The sequence below is a fragment of the Nannospalax galili genome, unplaced genomic scaffold (assembly GCF_000622305.1).
Source record: "Nannospalax galili isolate Female #2095 unplaced genomic scaffold, S.galili_v1.0 scaffold271, whole genome shotgun sequence".
In the NCBI taxonomy this organism is placed as follows: domain Eukaryota; kingdom Metazoa; phylum Chordata; class Mammalia; order Rodentia; family Spalacidae; genus Nannospalax; species Nannospalax galili.
In genome coordinates, this window is record NW_008331789.1 from 4422943 (window position 1) to 4440219 (window position 17277).

Below are 17277 nucleotides of genomic sequence, written 5' to 3' on the forward strand. Positions count from 1 at the left end.
TTATGAACAGCACACTCTTGTTTCTTTTTTAGAGCAGCACACATGGACTCATGAATACAAGTTTCCATTTGTCTCAACGCTTCAGATACATACATTTAATTTTAAATTTGTAATCTGTATACTTGGAACTTCTCTTTTTCCTTCCATTTCTTTCTTAATTCTTTTCATCCCCACCCACTGAGTCTACTTACAAAGGAATTTTCCTTGACCACGTGCAAAGAAGCAACTAATGAAAAAATTAATGTGCATGTGTAGCTTTAAGTAAAGTCAGGAGCATATGGGGTGAAGGAGCAGGCATTTCTCAACCCAGAGTCCAGATTTAGAGTCAGACAAATTAGGACGAGTGCCCAGTTCTTCCATTTACTAGCTATGCACAGTGAGTGGCTTGCTTGTTTATCTCCATCTTACCATCTGCAAAATGGGCATGATATTCTTAGTACTTTGAAGGGTTCTTTTAAAGATAAAAGTCTTCAACTTCTGTAAAGAGTTCAGCATATACTAAGTGGTCTATAAAGGTAGCGTATTAAGACTGTTCCAGGAATCTAATCAATATGTAATGACAGGATTAAGCCAAACCCCGGCTTCCTGGCAGCTACAGCCAGTGAATGGGTAAGGGCAGGGATTCTTTAGAGCGCACGGAGCCTCTGTGGATGTTCTGAAGTTGTGTAAGAAAGTCTTCTGGTATGTGTTTCTGAGATACTTTTCTCGGCAAAGACTTCTACACTTTCACACCTAAAAGAATCTGTGATTTAAAAAGTATTAAAACCCAACCATTAACTGGATGGTGATGTCAATCAAAACTCTACCATTTCATTGCTTGGAACTTACCTTTTGGGAAATCATATTCCAGAACATTTTTTGAGGGTTGTTGGGGCAGTTTTCACTCCAGTGTGGGCAAGAGTCATAGTTCATCTCTAAAACACATAGTTTGTAAAAAAAAAATAATAATTAAGGAAGTATATCATTAAGTTTTGTTTTCCCTGGCTTTCCAATCATAGTGGAATCTTTTCCCAACAGCATCATTGCCAAGATAAAGACTAGAATATGGACACAGCTCAACCCAATATAACTAAGTGTCCCCTGAATTCCTTCCAAGTCCTTACCTTACCCTCCAGATCTCAGACAGGAACACTGTAATGGGTTTTGAGTCATTATTCTGGGAAATGGCAGCCAAAATTTGCCCTACAGAAACCAGCCCCCGTTACTATCCTAAGTCCAAGGAACATTTAGAGAGAAGTACAGGCCTTGTGGGGCAGGGTGCTCTAGCCAACCACTCCTCTGGCAATTCTCTCTCATGGAGAGCTTTCCTTCTCAGCCTCTATATGTCTTATATCTTTGGACTCAGATGTATTCAGGCTTTCTATAGTTAACTCTATGAAGACAAGGTCAGCCCTTAGTGAGGTTCAAACCATAAAGTTTAATGCATGGTTTCTATGATAGCTATTCCCAAGGTTGGCTGCCTTAATACATAAACATTTATTGAGAGTAAGATTCTGGGAATAGAGAATAGAATGGGTAGGAGTCCTGCCTCACACAGCACATGATGTGAAGTCAAATAATCAGAGAAAAATTAACTTGGGTTGGAGGGTTATGAAGTACCATCAGAGAAAGTTGATGCTGAACTTTCCTTTGAAGAAAGAAACAGAGTCTTCAGAGAGATTTGAAAAAGGAGGATGCTTTCTGAAGACAGCACGTGCAGAGGCTCAGAGCTGTGATGAGCTTTGATCAGGAAAAAAGAAAAAGATACGGAAAAGAATGAGAAAATAAGACACCTGAAAGACAGAGGTCAGGCCAGGTCAAGGAATTTAGATCATTACCCTAGGGGCAAAAGAGGGCTGTTAGGTTTTAAGAAGGAGATAGATGTAATCACATTTTCATAGTAAAAAGAACACTGTGGTGTCAGATGGAGACTGACCTAAAGCGATAAAGAGTGATCAGTAAGCTACTACAAGTCCCAGAAAGAAGAAGAGGATGTTAGACTAGGCAATGGTAAGGGGGATAGAAAGAAAGGATGGATTACTAGGCAAATAGATTCTGATTGTCTATAAAAAGAAGAGAGAAAGAGAGTCACCATCAAAAATGGTTATATGAAGTGATGGATATGTTAATTAGCTCAAGTGTAGTAATCAGATCATTATGTCAATTTCTTTCCAAACACCACACTACATATCTTAAATATGTATAATTTCAATTTAAAAGCCATTTTTGAAAAAGTGACTCGAAATTATGTTCAAAAACTATGTCGTGCAGAATGAAATAATAAATACAGATTAAGGGAAACATTCCCTGCAAAAGAGAGGAAGAGAAAGAGAAAGAGGAAGGAAGTGCCAGAGGAATGGAAGGGGGTGCACAGGGAGTAGAGCAGGGTGTTGGGGTGATGAGGAAGAAGAGGAAAGGAAGAGTAACAGGGAAAGGGGAGGAGAGGAGAGAGGGAGAGAGGGAACGTGAGAGAGATGATGACGTTTTGAAAGTCTTAACGCTATAAAGTAGTAATATGGTTTGATATGGCTGGTCCACACCAACACTCATGTTAAGGCTTAATTCTCCAATGCACTGTATCGAGGTGATGGAACCTTTAAGAAGAGTATTCCCATCACAAGGAATCTCCTTTCATGAATGAATTAGTATTTTTTTGAGAGATTAGATTATTTTTCTCTAGACTACGTTAGATCATTAAATCTCATGGGGCTGGAATGGCTACTAAATAAGCAAGTAGTTATGATGTGAATTTGGCTTTCTCTTCTCTCTCTCTCTCTCTCTCTCTCTCTCTCTCTCTCTCTCTCAGGGAAATCCCAAACTCTGAAGCTGATTTTTCAAAAGGACAGGAATTGCTGTTTTTCAGAGTTTGAGTTTTCGTTAAGGGTCCTTGAGGGCATCAGACTATGTACTTATGACTCCTTCTTCCACGTCAACCTTTCAAGGCCCCTTTCCAATTCTACTCCTATGCTCCTAAGCTATCCCAGGTGGCTCAGACCCTCACCAGAAGTATTGGGGTCTCCACACCAACTGAGGTCATCAGCAATGTAGCCCAGCAGCGTGTCCTCCAGGGTGAACATCTTCCTCTGGACCTTGGTATACTGATGGGCCAGGTCTTTGGATTTGCTCCAAAAGAGAGTCTGAGGAAGAATAGACACAGCCTACTGTTGGGATCAATTTAGTAGGTACGAAAATAAAACTCAGGGCTGGGAATGTGGCTCAGGGTTGGAAGACTGGCCTAGCATGCAGGAGGTTGGGTTTCATTCCTAGCACTGCGAAAAATAAATAAATCTACCTTTTATAAATGAAAAGAAAACAGAAACTATTGGAGCAAATGACATGCAAATAAGGATAAAGATTGTTGTACGTATCTTATTCTCTGTTTGAAAGAGAGAGAGAGAGAGGGAGAGAGAGAGAGAGAGAGGGAGAGAGAGATTCATATTCAAGGTCAAAATGCAAACTGAATTCTGGGTTGTAAACAAAAAGTCTGGAAGCCATTGATCAAAGTCTTGTCATTCACAAGACATAAGCTCACATCTAAGCAAGGAGCTGAGGTGCGACCTCAGTACTCCAAAGCCTGAAGCAGGAGAGTCATGACTTCAAGCCTGAACTATACTTAAAAAGGTATGCTAGTGAACTAAAAGAGAGTCACTTTTACAGGAAACATCAAGAAGGAGTTCTAATATTCCTGAACTTTCCTACTCTTTGATTATTAAAAATTCTATAATTCCTTCCACTTTCCCCCAAATATTCCCTGTCACCACCAAAAAATTAAAAGAAATTGGTGGGTCCTTTCAGCGTTTCCCTCAAGAATACATACAAACTTTGGAGTAATATTTTGCCCCATGAATGTATTCGTTCCTGGCAGGAAGCAGGCAGAGCACAGTGGGCTACAGAAGTCCTGAAACCAAGCTTCTCACTGATGCTCAGTGTCACCACTTACTAGTTGCTCGAACTGGGCAATCAGAGCATCACTAAGCCTTACTTTCTATACCTGTAAAATGGTAGTGATAACGACTATAATAAACTCATGGATTGCTGCGGAGATGAAAGGAGGTCATGCAAATGAATTGCTTAGTACTGTTGCATAGCTGCTTATTCAACAAAGTCAGTCTGGGTAATTATTTACCAAGCACCTCCTCTGTTCAGAGCATTCAACTTAGTGTTCCTGGAGGAAAAGTCACAACAACTACAGCTCACTAACAATGGAATGAGAGGTAATCATTTGTGAGTGGGTTTGAAGGCTTCAAAAACACAATTTTGGACACATGGAATTTTGCTTTGAATACAGACTTTAGAAAAGTTGTATCTCGTGATAAAAGCTGTACCTCCTGATAGATCTCTTCCAGTATAATCAAAGTATTAAAACCCAGGCCTCTCTGTCTCCAAGTCACATATATATATTTCATCTGGTCGTTTTCAACCCTGCTATACTTGGGAAATCTCTGTTCACCTAAACTCACTAAGCCTGAACTTTCTCAGTGGTGAAATGAAGTTGCTGACATCCAGTTTGCCTATTCCACAGGATGACTCTGAATAGCTAAGATGATGAGGGCTAGAAAAGTCCAAAGAATTACTCTTTAAACATGTGTCCTTGTTACCATTTGCTTACTTATTATTATCAGAAGCCCAAAAGTTTCATAATTATATAAGATTGAGTTACTTTGCTTATGTGAGTTGGAGTTGGTGTTATGTTGTTTGCCTGTCCTCATCTCTCTGATCTCCATACTCAAGATGTCCTAAACTCTAATGGTATCCTAGTTCCCCAATTCGAAGCCCACCAACCATACCCAATAATGCCTGTGCTTCCCTTCTTTCTGCATCCTAAATTAGGTCTTGTAACCTCTTCCCTCTCCTTTTAGTCCCAGTTTTGAGAAGAAGAACTTGTCCTACTCACCCTGTTGCATGGTATGGTTTCAGTGACCAACTTCACTAGTGGTTGGTAGTCTTCTTCTGTGATGTTGCAAGGATTCTTTGAAATAAATGCACTTTTGAATGTACTCAGTATCTTCTTGCAATCTTGATCTCTGTAAAGAAAAGTATGGAAAACATAAAAAGATAGACTGAAAATATTTGGAGCCAAATGTGGTAGTGCACATCTTTAATCCCAGCACCTGGGAGGCAGAGGCAGGCAGATCTCTGTGAGTTTGAGGCCAGCCTGGTCTACATAGAGTTCCAGTCAGAGCTAAATAGTGAGACCCCATCTCAAAAAGTATTTTAGAGTGTAATTAATATACACCCTTATTTATAGTAATATAACACCCTTATTTAGGAAACATCTACACATCATCTTGTCTGATGTATACAACATTCTTAGAGATGGAAATTAACGTCCTTGCTAAGGTTCAGTGGGGTTAAAATGACCTTCCCTCATTCACAGAATTGGCAAAGTAGTTGGGCAGGATTCAGACCTTTGTGTGGTGCCAGGGCTGGAATCTGTTCATCAGTTCTGTCACTGAGCATTAAATAAAATCAAGATGAACATATGAAGAAAGCACTTTTTCTTATACTAGACATTGCATAATAGCACCTAAGATTTCTTACTGCCTTCAGAAAAGTCCAAATTCCTCATTAAACTCTCCCTGAAAATTTCCATCCCCCTGTGGGTCACTAGCGTACCACCTGGAATGCTGCCCATATCTACCTACTGGAGACCTACTCCCACTTCATGCCTGTGTCCAAGGATAGGGAAGAGCTGGGATGTGACTCTGCTATTCCCCATAGCAGCTTGGGATGCATCTTGACCCATGTGAGCTGCCAGCTTCCTCTGTAGTGAGGGATGAATGAATGTGAGGTTATAATCCACAGGTGGCTCAGGATTTCTGAACTCATAACTCATCCCAAAGTCCACTGTCCTGAGGGAGTGCTCTGCAAAGCAACCCTAGCTGGAAACAGGGTATGTGCCTTGAAGGCAGAGACAAAGTCTGCTTAACCCCACCCTTCTCATGAATTTTCAGAATAGTGTGTATAGGTTGAGTGGAACATTGAAGATGATTCTCATAATATTTAAAAGATAGAATGCAGTTATAAAAAGGGAAAGAGGGGCTGCAGTGATAGCTCAGTGGTTAAGAGCACTGACTATTCTTTCGGAAGACCCAGATTTGAATCCTAGCACCCATGTGGTGGCTAACAACCATCATTAACTCAAGTTCCAGGGGATCCAACATCCTCTTGCGTCCTCTGCAACACTTCACGACATGGGTGCACTTACACCATGCAGGCATAACACTCATACACATAAAAAATAGAAATAAATTTTTAAAAACAAAGAAAGGAGAATAATAGAGTAGGAAAGGTTAATTGAGGTGGGGAATGGGAGGGCAGGGCAGAGGAGGGAGTGTGGGGAGGGATAGCCAACACCAAAGGCCTTTAGAGAAAAACATATGGAAATTTACCACTGTAGAAGCATCTTAAAGTATATGTGTATACAGTATAAAAAGAGATTAAAAAGCATTATCTTATAACAGGGGACAGTGCCTCTACTAGAAACCATACACTAGCAAAGTAAAAGCCCATTGTCAGGAATGGACTCCCTCTTTTAAAGCTGTTGACCATGGGTCTCACAGACCCTCAAACAATACTGACCATTGCACCTGCTCTTGGTTACCCACCAGAACTCGACAGTAAGACCCTGTTGCTGAAGATGCTACAATACATGAGTTGTAGAACAAACAAGGAGAAATCAAGCTGATACTGACCTCAAAGCTTCATCTCCACTGGCTAGCTTTAGCAGTGTTGGAAGGTGCTATGAATGCTACCAGAAGAGAAATTAACCGTCAACCTTACTGAGCTGTGGAGCTTGCGAGCTACAACAACCAGCCTGGCAAGATTTACCTCTGATGCAATAGTGGCACAAATAGTGTGGAGTAACCAGCCACTTTCTAATTGTATTTAAGGTCTGCTTCATAAGACGGAGCCCATACCTGACATTAATATCAGGCCTAGGAACCTATGGTTAGACAGGACACAGGCCATAGGGGATAGCCTAATATTATTATTCTGCTAGACAGATATAATATTAGAGTGATTCCTAATGGCTTGTTATAGATTAATGCATCTCTCAACTCTCACCAGAAAAACTCTCTTTTGCAGCACACGGTGATTAACACAGAAACCCACAACTGGCCAGTGTGCAGAAAACAAGAGACCACAGAGTGCTGATCCCTGAACAGGACACCTACATCATTGCAGAATAGGAGGCAGAAAGATTGTAAGAGCTAGAGGTGGTGGGTGACCATAAGGAAACAGTTTTCCAGACAGCTGGGAAGTTACTCATATGAACTCACAGCAATGGTGACAGCTTGCACAAGTACCACATAAACTCAAGAAAATTCCCAGCATAGACATGGGGAAGTGGATAAGAAACCTAAACCCTATCTGAGTAACTATTGAAAACTGATGGTTGCTGGGAGGGGGAGAGACAGTCCCTGTTAAAGGTGTGACTCTTGGTAAGTTAACCAAGTTCCAGTGGATGGACCCACACCAATGGGCATTTGGGGACACAAATTTGACTATATAGGGAGAGGCTATGGCAAGTTTGGAGGATATATATATATATATGTGCCTGAGTGCATGAACTTGGGCAGTAGTAAGGGGGTGCAGATAGGGGAGGGGTTCTAAATATGATCAAAATATATTGTATGACTTTTGCAAAAATTTAATTAAAAAAGAAAAAAAATAAGGTGTTCTAAATACGATCAAAATATATTGTATGACTTTTGCAAAAATTTAATAAAAAAAGAAAAAAATAAGGTGAAGCGCATCTGAGAAAGATACCTGACATTGACCTGTGGCCTACACATGTATGTACACACATGAGCATGTACACCCACAATTTTCTTTATGGAAAAGCACACACTGGAAAAATTTTATATTGAGATTCAATTCATATACCATGAAGTTCACCATTTTAAAATAGACAACACGGGAGTATTTAATGAATTCACAAAGTTGTGCATCACTGCTACAAAAATTTTGTGTGTAAGAATTAAAATAAGTAACATCCATGCCATTTAAAGGGGAGAATATCTCATGTTTTGAATTGAAAAGAACACACACTGGAAAAATTTTATATTGAGATTCAATTCATATACCATGAAGGTCACCATTTTAAAATAGACAACACGGGAGTATTTAATGAATTCACAAAGTTGTGCATCACTGCTACAAAAATTTTGTGTGTAAGAATTAAAATAAGTAACATCCATGCCATTTAAAGGGGAGAATATCTCATGTTTTGAATTGAAAAGAAACTCAAAATTCTGCGTCTCTATAAAAGGTCAGGGCACACTAGAACTGTTAATACCAATGTTCAGAACTCTAAAAATTAACTGAAGCCTGTAATAACCCAAAAAGCATTCCTTTATTGGTGAGAATGATGATTCTTGTAGGATTTATTTCATCTCCTTCCCACCTAGCTTCATGGAAGAACTGAAATTCAATAATTCTGCAGGGTTAAGTACGTGAGCACCCAGCAGCCTCTGCAGGGTGTAGGATAAGCTTGGGTCTCTTCAAATGTTACCAACCCTACAGAAGTATCAGTACTGATCTACCTCCAGGATTCTGAAGAGCCCAGCTCAGGGCTTGTCTTTATTTGACAGGACTTGGAGTTCGTTATGTGTGACACTGCCCAGAGACAATTTGCCAAACAATCAATGCGATTATGTAGCAGAACAGGTGCATGAGGGAGCCTTGCCTTTTGGGGCTGACAAGAGGAGAGAGAGGTGGGGAGAATATGATGTCTCACCAGTAAAGAATATTGATTAAACACATAGGAAATATTTTTTTAAATAAAGAGCCTAGAGTTGAAAGTAAATAACTGAAATGAAAATTTCACTGGAAGAGTCCCAAATCATATCTCAACCAGAAGAAAAACAAATCAGTGGATTTGAAATCAAATATACCAATGTATGCACAGCAGGAGTTACAGAAGGAAAAAAGAGAAACAGGAAGGAAAATTAGTTTTGAGTAACTAATGTCCCCAAACTTCTCAAAGTCGATGAGTAAAAATTTTAAGATGCAGAAGAAAAAAAAATCCTCACAATCTTAGATGGAGCAATGTTTCCTAAGACCCGGCAGTCAAACCGTAGCAACAAAGACAAAATAAGAGATATACCAATGACCAATGAGTGCTCAGAATCCTTAGCAGCTAAGGGAAAGGAAATTAAAAACCCTGAGACCATTTCTCACCCACTGGGATGGTGTTAGGGGTTGACCTGTGCCCTAAATTGAGGTCCTACCCTCCAATACCTTAGAATATGACCTTACTAGAAACAGGGTGGTTACAGGGTGTAATCAGGTAGAAGAAAAAACTTCTAATGTTTTATAACACACTAGGATAACTATGGTCAACAATAATTAGATGTATATTTCAAAATAGCTAGTAAAGAGGATTTTGAATATTCTCAAAACAGAGATGCATCATGGTTGCCTGAGATGACAGACATGCCACTTACCTTGATCAGATCATTGCACAGTGTATACAAGCACTGAATGTCATACCATGCCCATAAATATGCCCAATTACTCTGTGTCAGTTGAAACTTTAAATAAGTAGGGTCATTGCTGATGCGCTTCTTAATGTAGGGTGGGGCTCAACAGTCTGTGCTGTCCTAATCTCCCAGGCAATTCTGACCCAGGTAAGATTTGAGGATCAAAGGTTATAAATGAAAATGTGCAGAGTTAACAGTTTCTTCCCAAAGTCTAGACAGGGTATTTCAGCTTCATCAGCACTTTCCTTCAAAAACTATGCCAGAAAACCATTAGAGCCCCCTCTCTCCATACTTTTTACATGCATAAAAAGTTATTACATCATGTACTTTGGTGTCAATCAAAATTTATGGGGTACCATCATGAGCAGTTTAGAGGAAAGGTGTTTGGCAGCTGCTTTGCTTTCAGGGGCTTATGTTTCAATTCCGTTAATTACTGCAGTGACTTTTTCAAGAATTTCCTGTTCTGGATCCCAAGTCCCATAAAGCTGCCTTACTCCTTAGCAGCATCTGCTGGACTTAAGGCATACTTCGAGCATTTTCCAGCTATGAAATGTGGGAAGGAGACGCTGTTCAGTACTGAGTACCTACCATACACTGACAGTTTTATGAACTTATTTAATCACCAAAATTCATATCCCTTCAAAAATTTTTTATACTCTTTACATCCTAGACCAAAGTTCAAGAAACATTAGTTCATGGAGTCAAGAAATTCAAGGTTAAAACTTTAAGAGAGTTCCTTGTTTAGGAGCAGAGAGTAGAGCAGTGTTGTTAGACTTGGAAGAGCTGGTAACTTGACTCTGTTCTCCATGGAGCAGAAGCTCCATGTGCCCATTTTTGAAAACAATGGGGAGAAGCTATGACAGGTTTGAAGGTGTGCTTATGAAGCTATTCTCAAAAATAAAAAATAGAGCTACCATACGAACCAGCCAGGCATGTATCAAAGGCCTCTGCTTCCTACCAGGGGGCTACCTGTGCGTTAGTGTTTGTTGCTGTCTGTCCTACTCACAGTAAGGAGGAAACGGAAAGAGCCTAGTATCAAGAAGAATGGATAATGAAAATGAGGTATATATAAATAATGGAATTGTATTCAACTGTAAAGAAAAATGAAATAATGAAATGTGCAGGAAAATGGGTGGAACTGGAAAGTATTATATTAAGCATAGTAACTCAGACACGCAAAGACAGAAATCACACATTGTCACTCATATGTGGATCCTAGCTTATAATATATACATATATATATATATATATATATATATATATATATATATATGGGGTAAAAGCCAGGCATGGGGGTGCACACATTTAATCCCAGCACTTGGAGGCAGAGGCAGGTACATCCCTGTAGGATTGAGGCCAGTCTGGTCTACATAGCAAGTTCTAGGCCAGCTGGAGCTACAGGGAGACCCTGTGTCAGAAACAAACAACAGAAGGGGAGGTAAGTGTGAGTGTACCTATGAAATTGGAAGGAGAAGGAGGTGTTGAGGAAGGGGGAGAGCAGTAAGATACAGAAAAGTGAAAAGGACGTTATAGGAAGGGAGCAGAAGAGCAAAGAGGAGGGAGAGTGTGGGGAAGGAATTGGGGGAGGAGAGTCACCTAAAATAAATGTCATGGTGGACGCCAATACTATGTATGCTAACTAAAAATAAAAGGCAATTTTAAGAAACCAGGACTATACTTCACTCTGGATGTGAAAGCATGCCTTTACACACACACACACACACACACACACACACACACACACACACACACATGCACACACTACAGAGCTATAGAGAGAGAGAGTAGCGAGCTAGAGAACACATCACCTCTCAGCCTGCGCAGATGTGTCACACAACAAGAGAGAGAGCACACACTGAACAGCTTTAGAGAGTGAGAGTAGCTAACTCAAGATCACATAACAGCTCAGCCTTCGCCAATGTGTCACCCAACAAGTTAGGGAGCACCAATCTCAGAACATGTACCTTAAGAGTCCCGTTTCCCACCTCCTCCTGTTCTCGTATGCTGTGTCCCTTAGCACCTTCACAACAATGATAACAACCCCAGCAATGAGCAGTTGCCAGAGCTTTCTACAGCAGGCATCTCACTTGCGGTTTCATGGACATCTTGTTGGCTTCTTACTAATGCAAACCTGCCATTATTGTCTCCGTCTTATCTATAAAACTCAGAAAATTAAAGAACTTTCCCAGGACTTTACCACGGAAGCATCCCTTGTACCATCCAAGTCCAGAACCCATACTTTATGGAGATTTTTTTCAATTAAAAAATATTGAATTAAAAAAATAATGCCAGCTCCCAAGGCATTTTCATGTATGGATATAATGCACTTTAATCAGTCACTCCATTATCCACTTCCTCCATTTGGTTGTTCCCTGTTTTTCCCGTCAAACAGACCCCATTCTACTTTCATGTTAAAAAAACAAAAACAAAAAACTAGATTCTGCATTTGAGAGAAAACATGCAATGTTTGTCTTTTTGGCTCTAGCTTATTTAATATGATGATCTCCACTTTCTTGCAAAGGACAGGATTTCGATTTCATTCTTCTGAACGGCTGAATAACGCATCATTGTGTATATAGACTACATTTTCTTTATCCATTCATCTGTTGATAGGCACTTAGGCTTATTCTATAACTTGGCTACTGCAAATAGTACCACAATGTGGGAGTTTCCACTGCATACTGATTTTGCGTGTATGCCCAGGAGTGGTACAGCTAGATCATTTAGTAGTTCTAGTTTGAGAAACCTCTGCATTGATTCCTATAGCTGCTGTCCTAATTTACATTTCCACCAACAATATGTATGACAAGAATCCAGGCTTTTAACTGCTTCATCAGACAGGTTCTCATGAGGTCATTCCAAACGAAGCTTCTCAAACAGAAATACACGCTCTCCTGAGATTTTGTTTTTCTTTAAGGAAATAAAGCTTTTCTCAATAGCTCGTTTCCTGAGTCACCCATCAAAGCTGCCACGATAAGCTAAGCAGTTGCCAGGAGACCCAGGCAGAGCTGATGCCATCAAGCAAGTGGATTTGAAACAATATATCAGATCATTTTGACCTCTTCAAGTGCAACTCTTTCCTCATAAAAGCTGAGCATCATCAATGATTTCCTCTGAAAAACATTATTTACTGACCACTGGTCCAGCTCCACAATGAGGATGCTGTTCCTTCTCTTACAGCTAATAAAGCCCAACCTCTCTGCAAAAGGACTTCAGATCATATGACCATGGAATACCCATAAGAAAACTTGGGCCTCGCTCATACCAGATTTCCTCTTTGTACATGTTTTTGCAAATGAAGAGAGGACCCAGTGCCACTGAATCTACTTTGGAGTTTGTAACTTGAAGAGAAAAACAGAAACAGCACCTTAAGCACAACAGAAATATTGTTTTTAAAATATCTCTACTCAAGCTGGGCGTGGTGGTGCCTACCTTTAGTCCCAGCACTTGCGGGGCAGAGGCAGGTGGATCTCTGTGATTTCAAGGCCAGTCTGGTCTACTTAGTGAGTTCCAGGCCAGCTGAGGTTACAGGGAGACCCTGTATCAAAAAGAAAAAAAAAATCTTATCAGGAAAACCAGGTTCAGATATGCCAGATTGAGGAAGGGGGTCAGGTTTTCACTTAGCTGCTTTCCCTTAGAAGAGTGCTTTCTTTGGAGTAGCTGACCTTGGTCACCTCCTAGACACTGTGCTTCTTACCTAGCCAAGAAGCCTAAATAACAATAACATCAGAAAGTTCCTTACTGTTAAGGTCTCTATGCCTCTGTTAAGAGAAGGACTAACAAAAGCTTGTTTGGGCTTCTGCAGTTTGCTTGTCTGCTAACATGGGCTGTCCTGACCCTACTCAGGACCACCTGGCATTACTCATGTGTGATGAAATTCTTATGGTATTTATGGTTTTTGCCTTTATAAACTAGTTTCACCCTCCCCTCAGGGCCTTGGATCCTGAATCTGACTACGGGACCACAGATGGCCACAGCCCTAATAAATTTGACCAATTAAAATGTGAATTCGGTCTGATGGTCTTTTCCCGGTGGTTTCAAACTCTGTAACAGTACAATAAACATAATGCTAGGAAGCAAAGCAGGTAGCTTCAAGAACAAGCTCCTATAAGAACCCAATTTTCTTTTCAAGTTGGGCTATTCTTTTTATTTATTTATTTTTATTTTATGTGTATGAGTGTTAGCCTGCATGTATGTTAGTGCACCTGTGTCGTGCAGTGCCCGAGGAGGACAGAAGAGGGCATTGAATCCCCTGCATCTGGAGTTACAGATGGTTGTTAGCAGTCATGTGGGTGCTGGGGTTCAAACCTGGGTCTTCTGTAAGAACAGCCAGTGCTCTTAAACACTAAGCCATCTCTCTAGCCCCTGTGCCATTCTTTATTCTCATTTCTCTTATACTTTTCCTTTTAATTAAAGAAACATTTAAACACTTTAAAGGAAAAATAAGAATTTAAAATTTCCTTATCTTTTAAATTTTTTTTATTTTTTAAAAATATTTTATTTATTTTTATTTTATGTGTATGCATGTATTGCCTGCATGCAGGTAAGTGTACCCATGTTGTGCAGTGCCCATGGAGGAGAGAAGAGGATCCCCTGGAACTGGAGTTACAGACAGTTGTTAGCTGCCACGTGAGTGCTGGGATTCAAACCCGGATCTTCTACAAGAACAGTCGATGTTCTTAACTGCTGAGCCATCTCTCCAGCCCCAAGTTCCTTATCTTTACCTTTATTTTCATTTCCACTATTTGTTGAAAGTGATCTTCAAATTTTATAGACTTTCATCATCAAATTTTATGTATGCTAAATACAGCTATATTTTATTTTTAAATTCCTGAGATAATGACTATGAATAGATAATAAATTATAAGAAAAAAATTTTTTTGGCCTTTTTGAGACAGGGTCTCCCTGTAGCTCCAGCTGGCCTGGATTCGCTAAGGAGACCAGGCTGGCCTCAAGCTCCCAGAGATCTGCCTGCCTCTGCCTCCCAAGCACTGGGATTAAAGGTGTGCACCACCACACCCAATGAGAAGAGCCCACTTTTAAGGTGCCCTTTCCTTTCCAGTTAAAATTGTGTTTTAGTATGTTGAGCATGCCCAGAGGGGTTTTGAGCTGAGGATGCTCAAAAGTGCTTCTGTCCACCATTTTAATCCTTGGAGCATGTGCCTCATGACCTTTAGCTAGGCATGTCCCAAATATAGCCACCATCTTCTCTATTTCAGCTGAATGTACTTAGGAACGCGCCTGTCCTGAAAGTGCTTTCGGGTTCCCCGAAGAAAACCACACTTTCTGTTCAAGGGAAGCGTTGTTCTTGGAATACCTCCTATTGAGAGCAGGCTACGCCCTACTCTAAGCTACTCCATATTGTACAAGCAGCAGTTCTCCAGGCTTGCCTTGCCCTGAGAGACTCCATTTTCCAAGTAGCTTTTGGCCCCATTTTGAGTGAAAGGAATGACTACAGTCCCTGGATGGACCCAGAAACTGCACCATCCATCTGATACCACCCATCCAGCACAGACTGGCAATGACTTGTTTCTGGGAACACAAAGGGAGCCACCCTATAAGTTTATTGGGAAGCTTTGAAACTGCAGGATTGAATGGGTATATTAAAATTGTATCAAGGAGACTGGAGAAATAACTCAACAGTCAAGAACACTGGCTACTCTTGCAGAGAACCCAGGTTCAGTTCCTGTCACCCACATGAAGGCTAACGACCATCCATAACTCTGGTTTCAGGAGATCTAGTGCATCTTCTGGCCTCTGTAAGCATTGCACACTTGTGGTGAATTCACATACATGTAGGCAAAGTACACATACACATAAAATAAAAATAAGTAAACCAAAGAAAAATCAGGGAAACCAGGCCCAAGAACTTATCAAATATACCAGACCAAGGAAAGAGTGTAACCCCCTCACCTGGACCCCATAAAGTGATGGACAGCTAACACTGCAACGTCATGGCCTGCACCAACCTATTATCTGATACCTGGTGTGTGCATCAAGGATCAAGGGCCCACCTCTGTTCCTGAAGCTTTGGATCGTCTTTGGACCAGCTTGGTCCCCTGCTGTTGACTCTACCTGCTCCCCAGCCTGCCCATCCACCTCTTGCCAGTCTCAACTGGACCTGGACCTGACCCATTTCCTGCTCTAGACTGAGTTCAGCCATTTGTGTAACAGCCGAACTCCGTAGCTTCCTCCTGCTCCCATAGTTGACCACAGCAGCAGCTGCCTCCCAGCCCTGCTGTAGTTCATTGATCTAATCAATACAGGCCCTGTCCTCAGCCCACTTCAGAAACCGCTGAACTCTGCCGCTGCACCTATAACTTGTATTTGCTCTGTAACCCATAGGTATGCATATAATTATATAGACTACTTACTATGTGATATGAGAGTTAATATCGGTAATTAAGCTAGCAATAAAAGAACTTGTATTTTCCACATCCGGACTACCAAAATAGGCAGATTACATGACAAATTGCTGTCAATGAAGCCGCTAAACGTTGTGAATTTTTTATTCGACAAATTCTGACATTGTTGAAAGACACAAATGGGTTCCTCTATGTTTCTGGCAGTGTGCGCTCAGGACACGGCCCTTACTTCACTGGCTGTGTAATAAAACTCTCTCTATTCTCTTATTTCTCAACTCTGGTTGCTTCATCTTCGTGCTCACCAAACGCAAACCCCATTATATTTACTGTTTTTGAATAGATGGGACTACAGACACATACCACCGTGCCTGGCTAGTTTTATTTTGTTTCTGTGGTGCTAGGGTAAACATGTGCTGGGCAAGTGCTCTACCACTGAGATACACCCTCCAGCCCCATCTTGACTACTTTTAAGTATACAGTTAAATATAGTCATAACGGTTTGCAACTAATCACCCATTGAGCACTAACTGCCCCGTCCCTCTAAACAGCTTCTGGCAACCACAATTCTGCTTTCTGTTTCTGTCTGTCTGACTGTGATAGGTGTGTCATAAAAGTGGAATCTTTATGACTGGTTGACTTAGTCTGATGTTCTCTGGGTACACTGATGCCGTAGTATGTGTCAGAATTTTCTCCCTTTTACGGACTGAACAATATCCCATTGTATAACAGTATAACCCTCATCTGTTCATCAGCCAATGGCGTGTGTGTTGTTTTCTCCACCCATTCTTTTGTTCAATATTTTGTGAGGTCCTACTGTAAGTTCTACAACACACCTGGGCTATGAAGGTAAATATCTACCATTTTTGCCCTCAAAGCACTTCTACAAAAAAAGATGCACAGAACATAAAAAAAGTACTCATCACTACTGGCATAAGCACCCTTGGTCCTGACCTAACCTTTTTTTCTCTCACCCCAGGGTCCTTTGGCTACATTGTCTTTTCACATCCATCATCCAGTTAAGGACCATATCCTGTAACAACCCACATCCTGAAGCCTAAGGATGTGACATATAGATTAAGGAAGGAGGGATACAGGCCTCTTATAATGGAACTTTCTTTCCCTACTTGCCTTCATCTTTAAACAAGATTGGATTGTTACATCACACACAAATCCCTGACTGAACCCAGAACCAGATTTCACAAGCAAGGAGACAGGCAATGAAAAGGGTCAGACCAAACAAAGATGACCCATTCTGATAAGGCCCCTGAGTTCCTCTTTCCTGCATAAAGCATATGCTTTTCAGCTCAGAATAGTAGATAAGGTCTAAGGAAGAGTCTATGTGGTTCTTCACAGTCCTGGAAGCAAATGCTTCCATCTCAGTCCAGAGAGCTCTACATTCTGTGTAGCTTTGCTGGGAGCCATGCCTCACAGGTCCAGCATGTAAA

General features: G+C 40.8%; 1 protein-coding gene across 1 annotated transcript in view; it reads right to left on the reverse strand.

Moving 5' to 3' along the window:
- Cd38 (CD38 molecule) overlaps positions 1-17277 on the reverse strand; it is a 49357-nt gene that overhangs the window by 8811 nt on the left and 23269 nt on the right. The window contains exons 2-4 of the mRNA XM_008826885.3: positions 4874-5003; positions 2981-3116; positions 829-914 (exon numbers count right to left, since the gene is read on the reverse strand). Coding sequence (XP_008825107.1) covers positions 829-914; positions 2981-3116; positions 4874-5003 — 352 coding nt within the window. The remainder of the gene's footprint in view (positions 1-828; positions 915-2980; positions 3117-4873; positions 5004-17277) is intronic.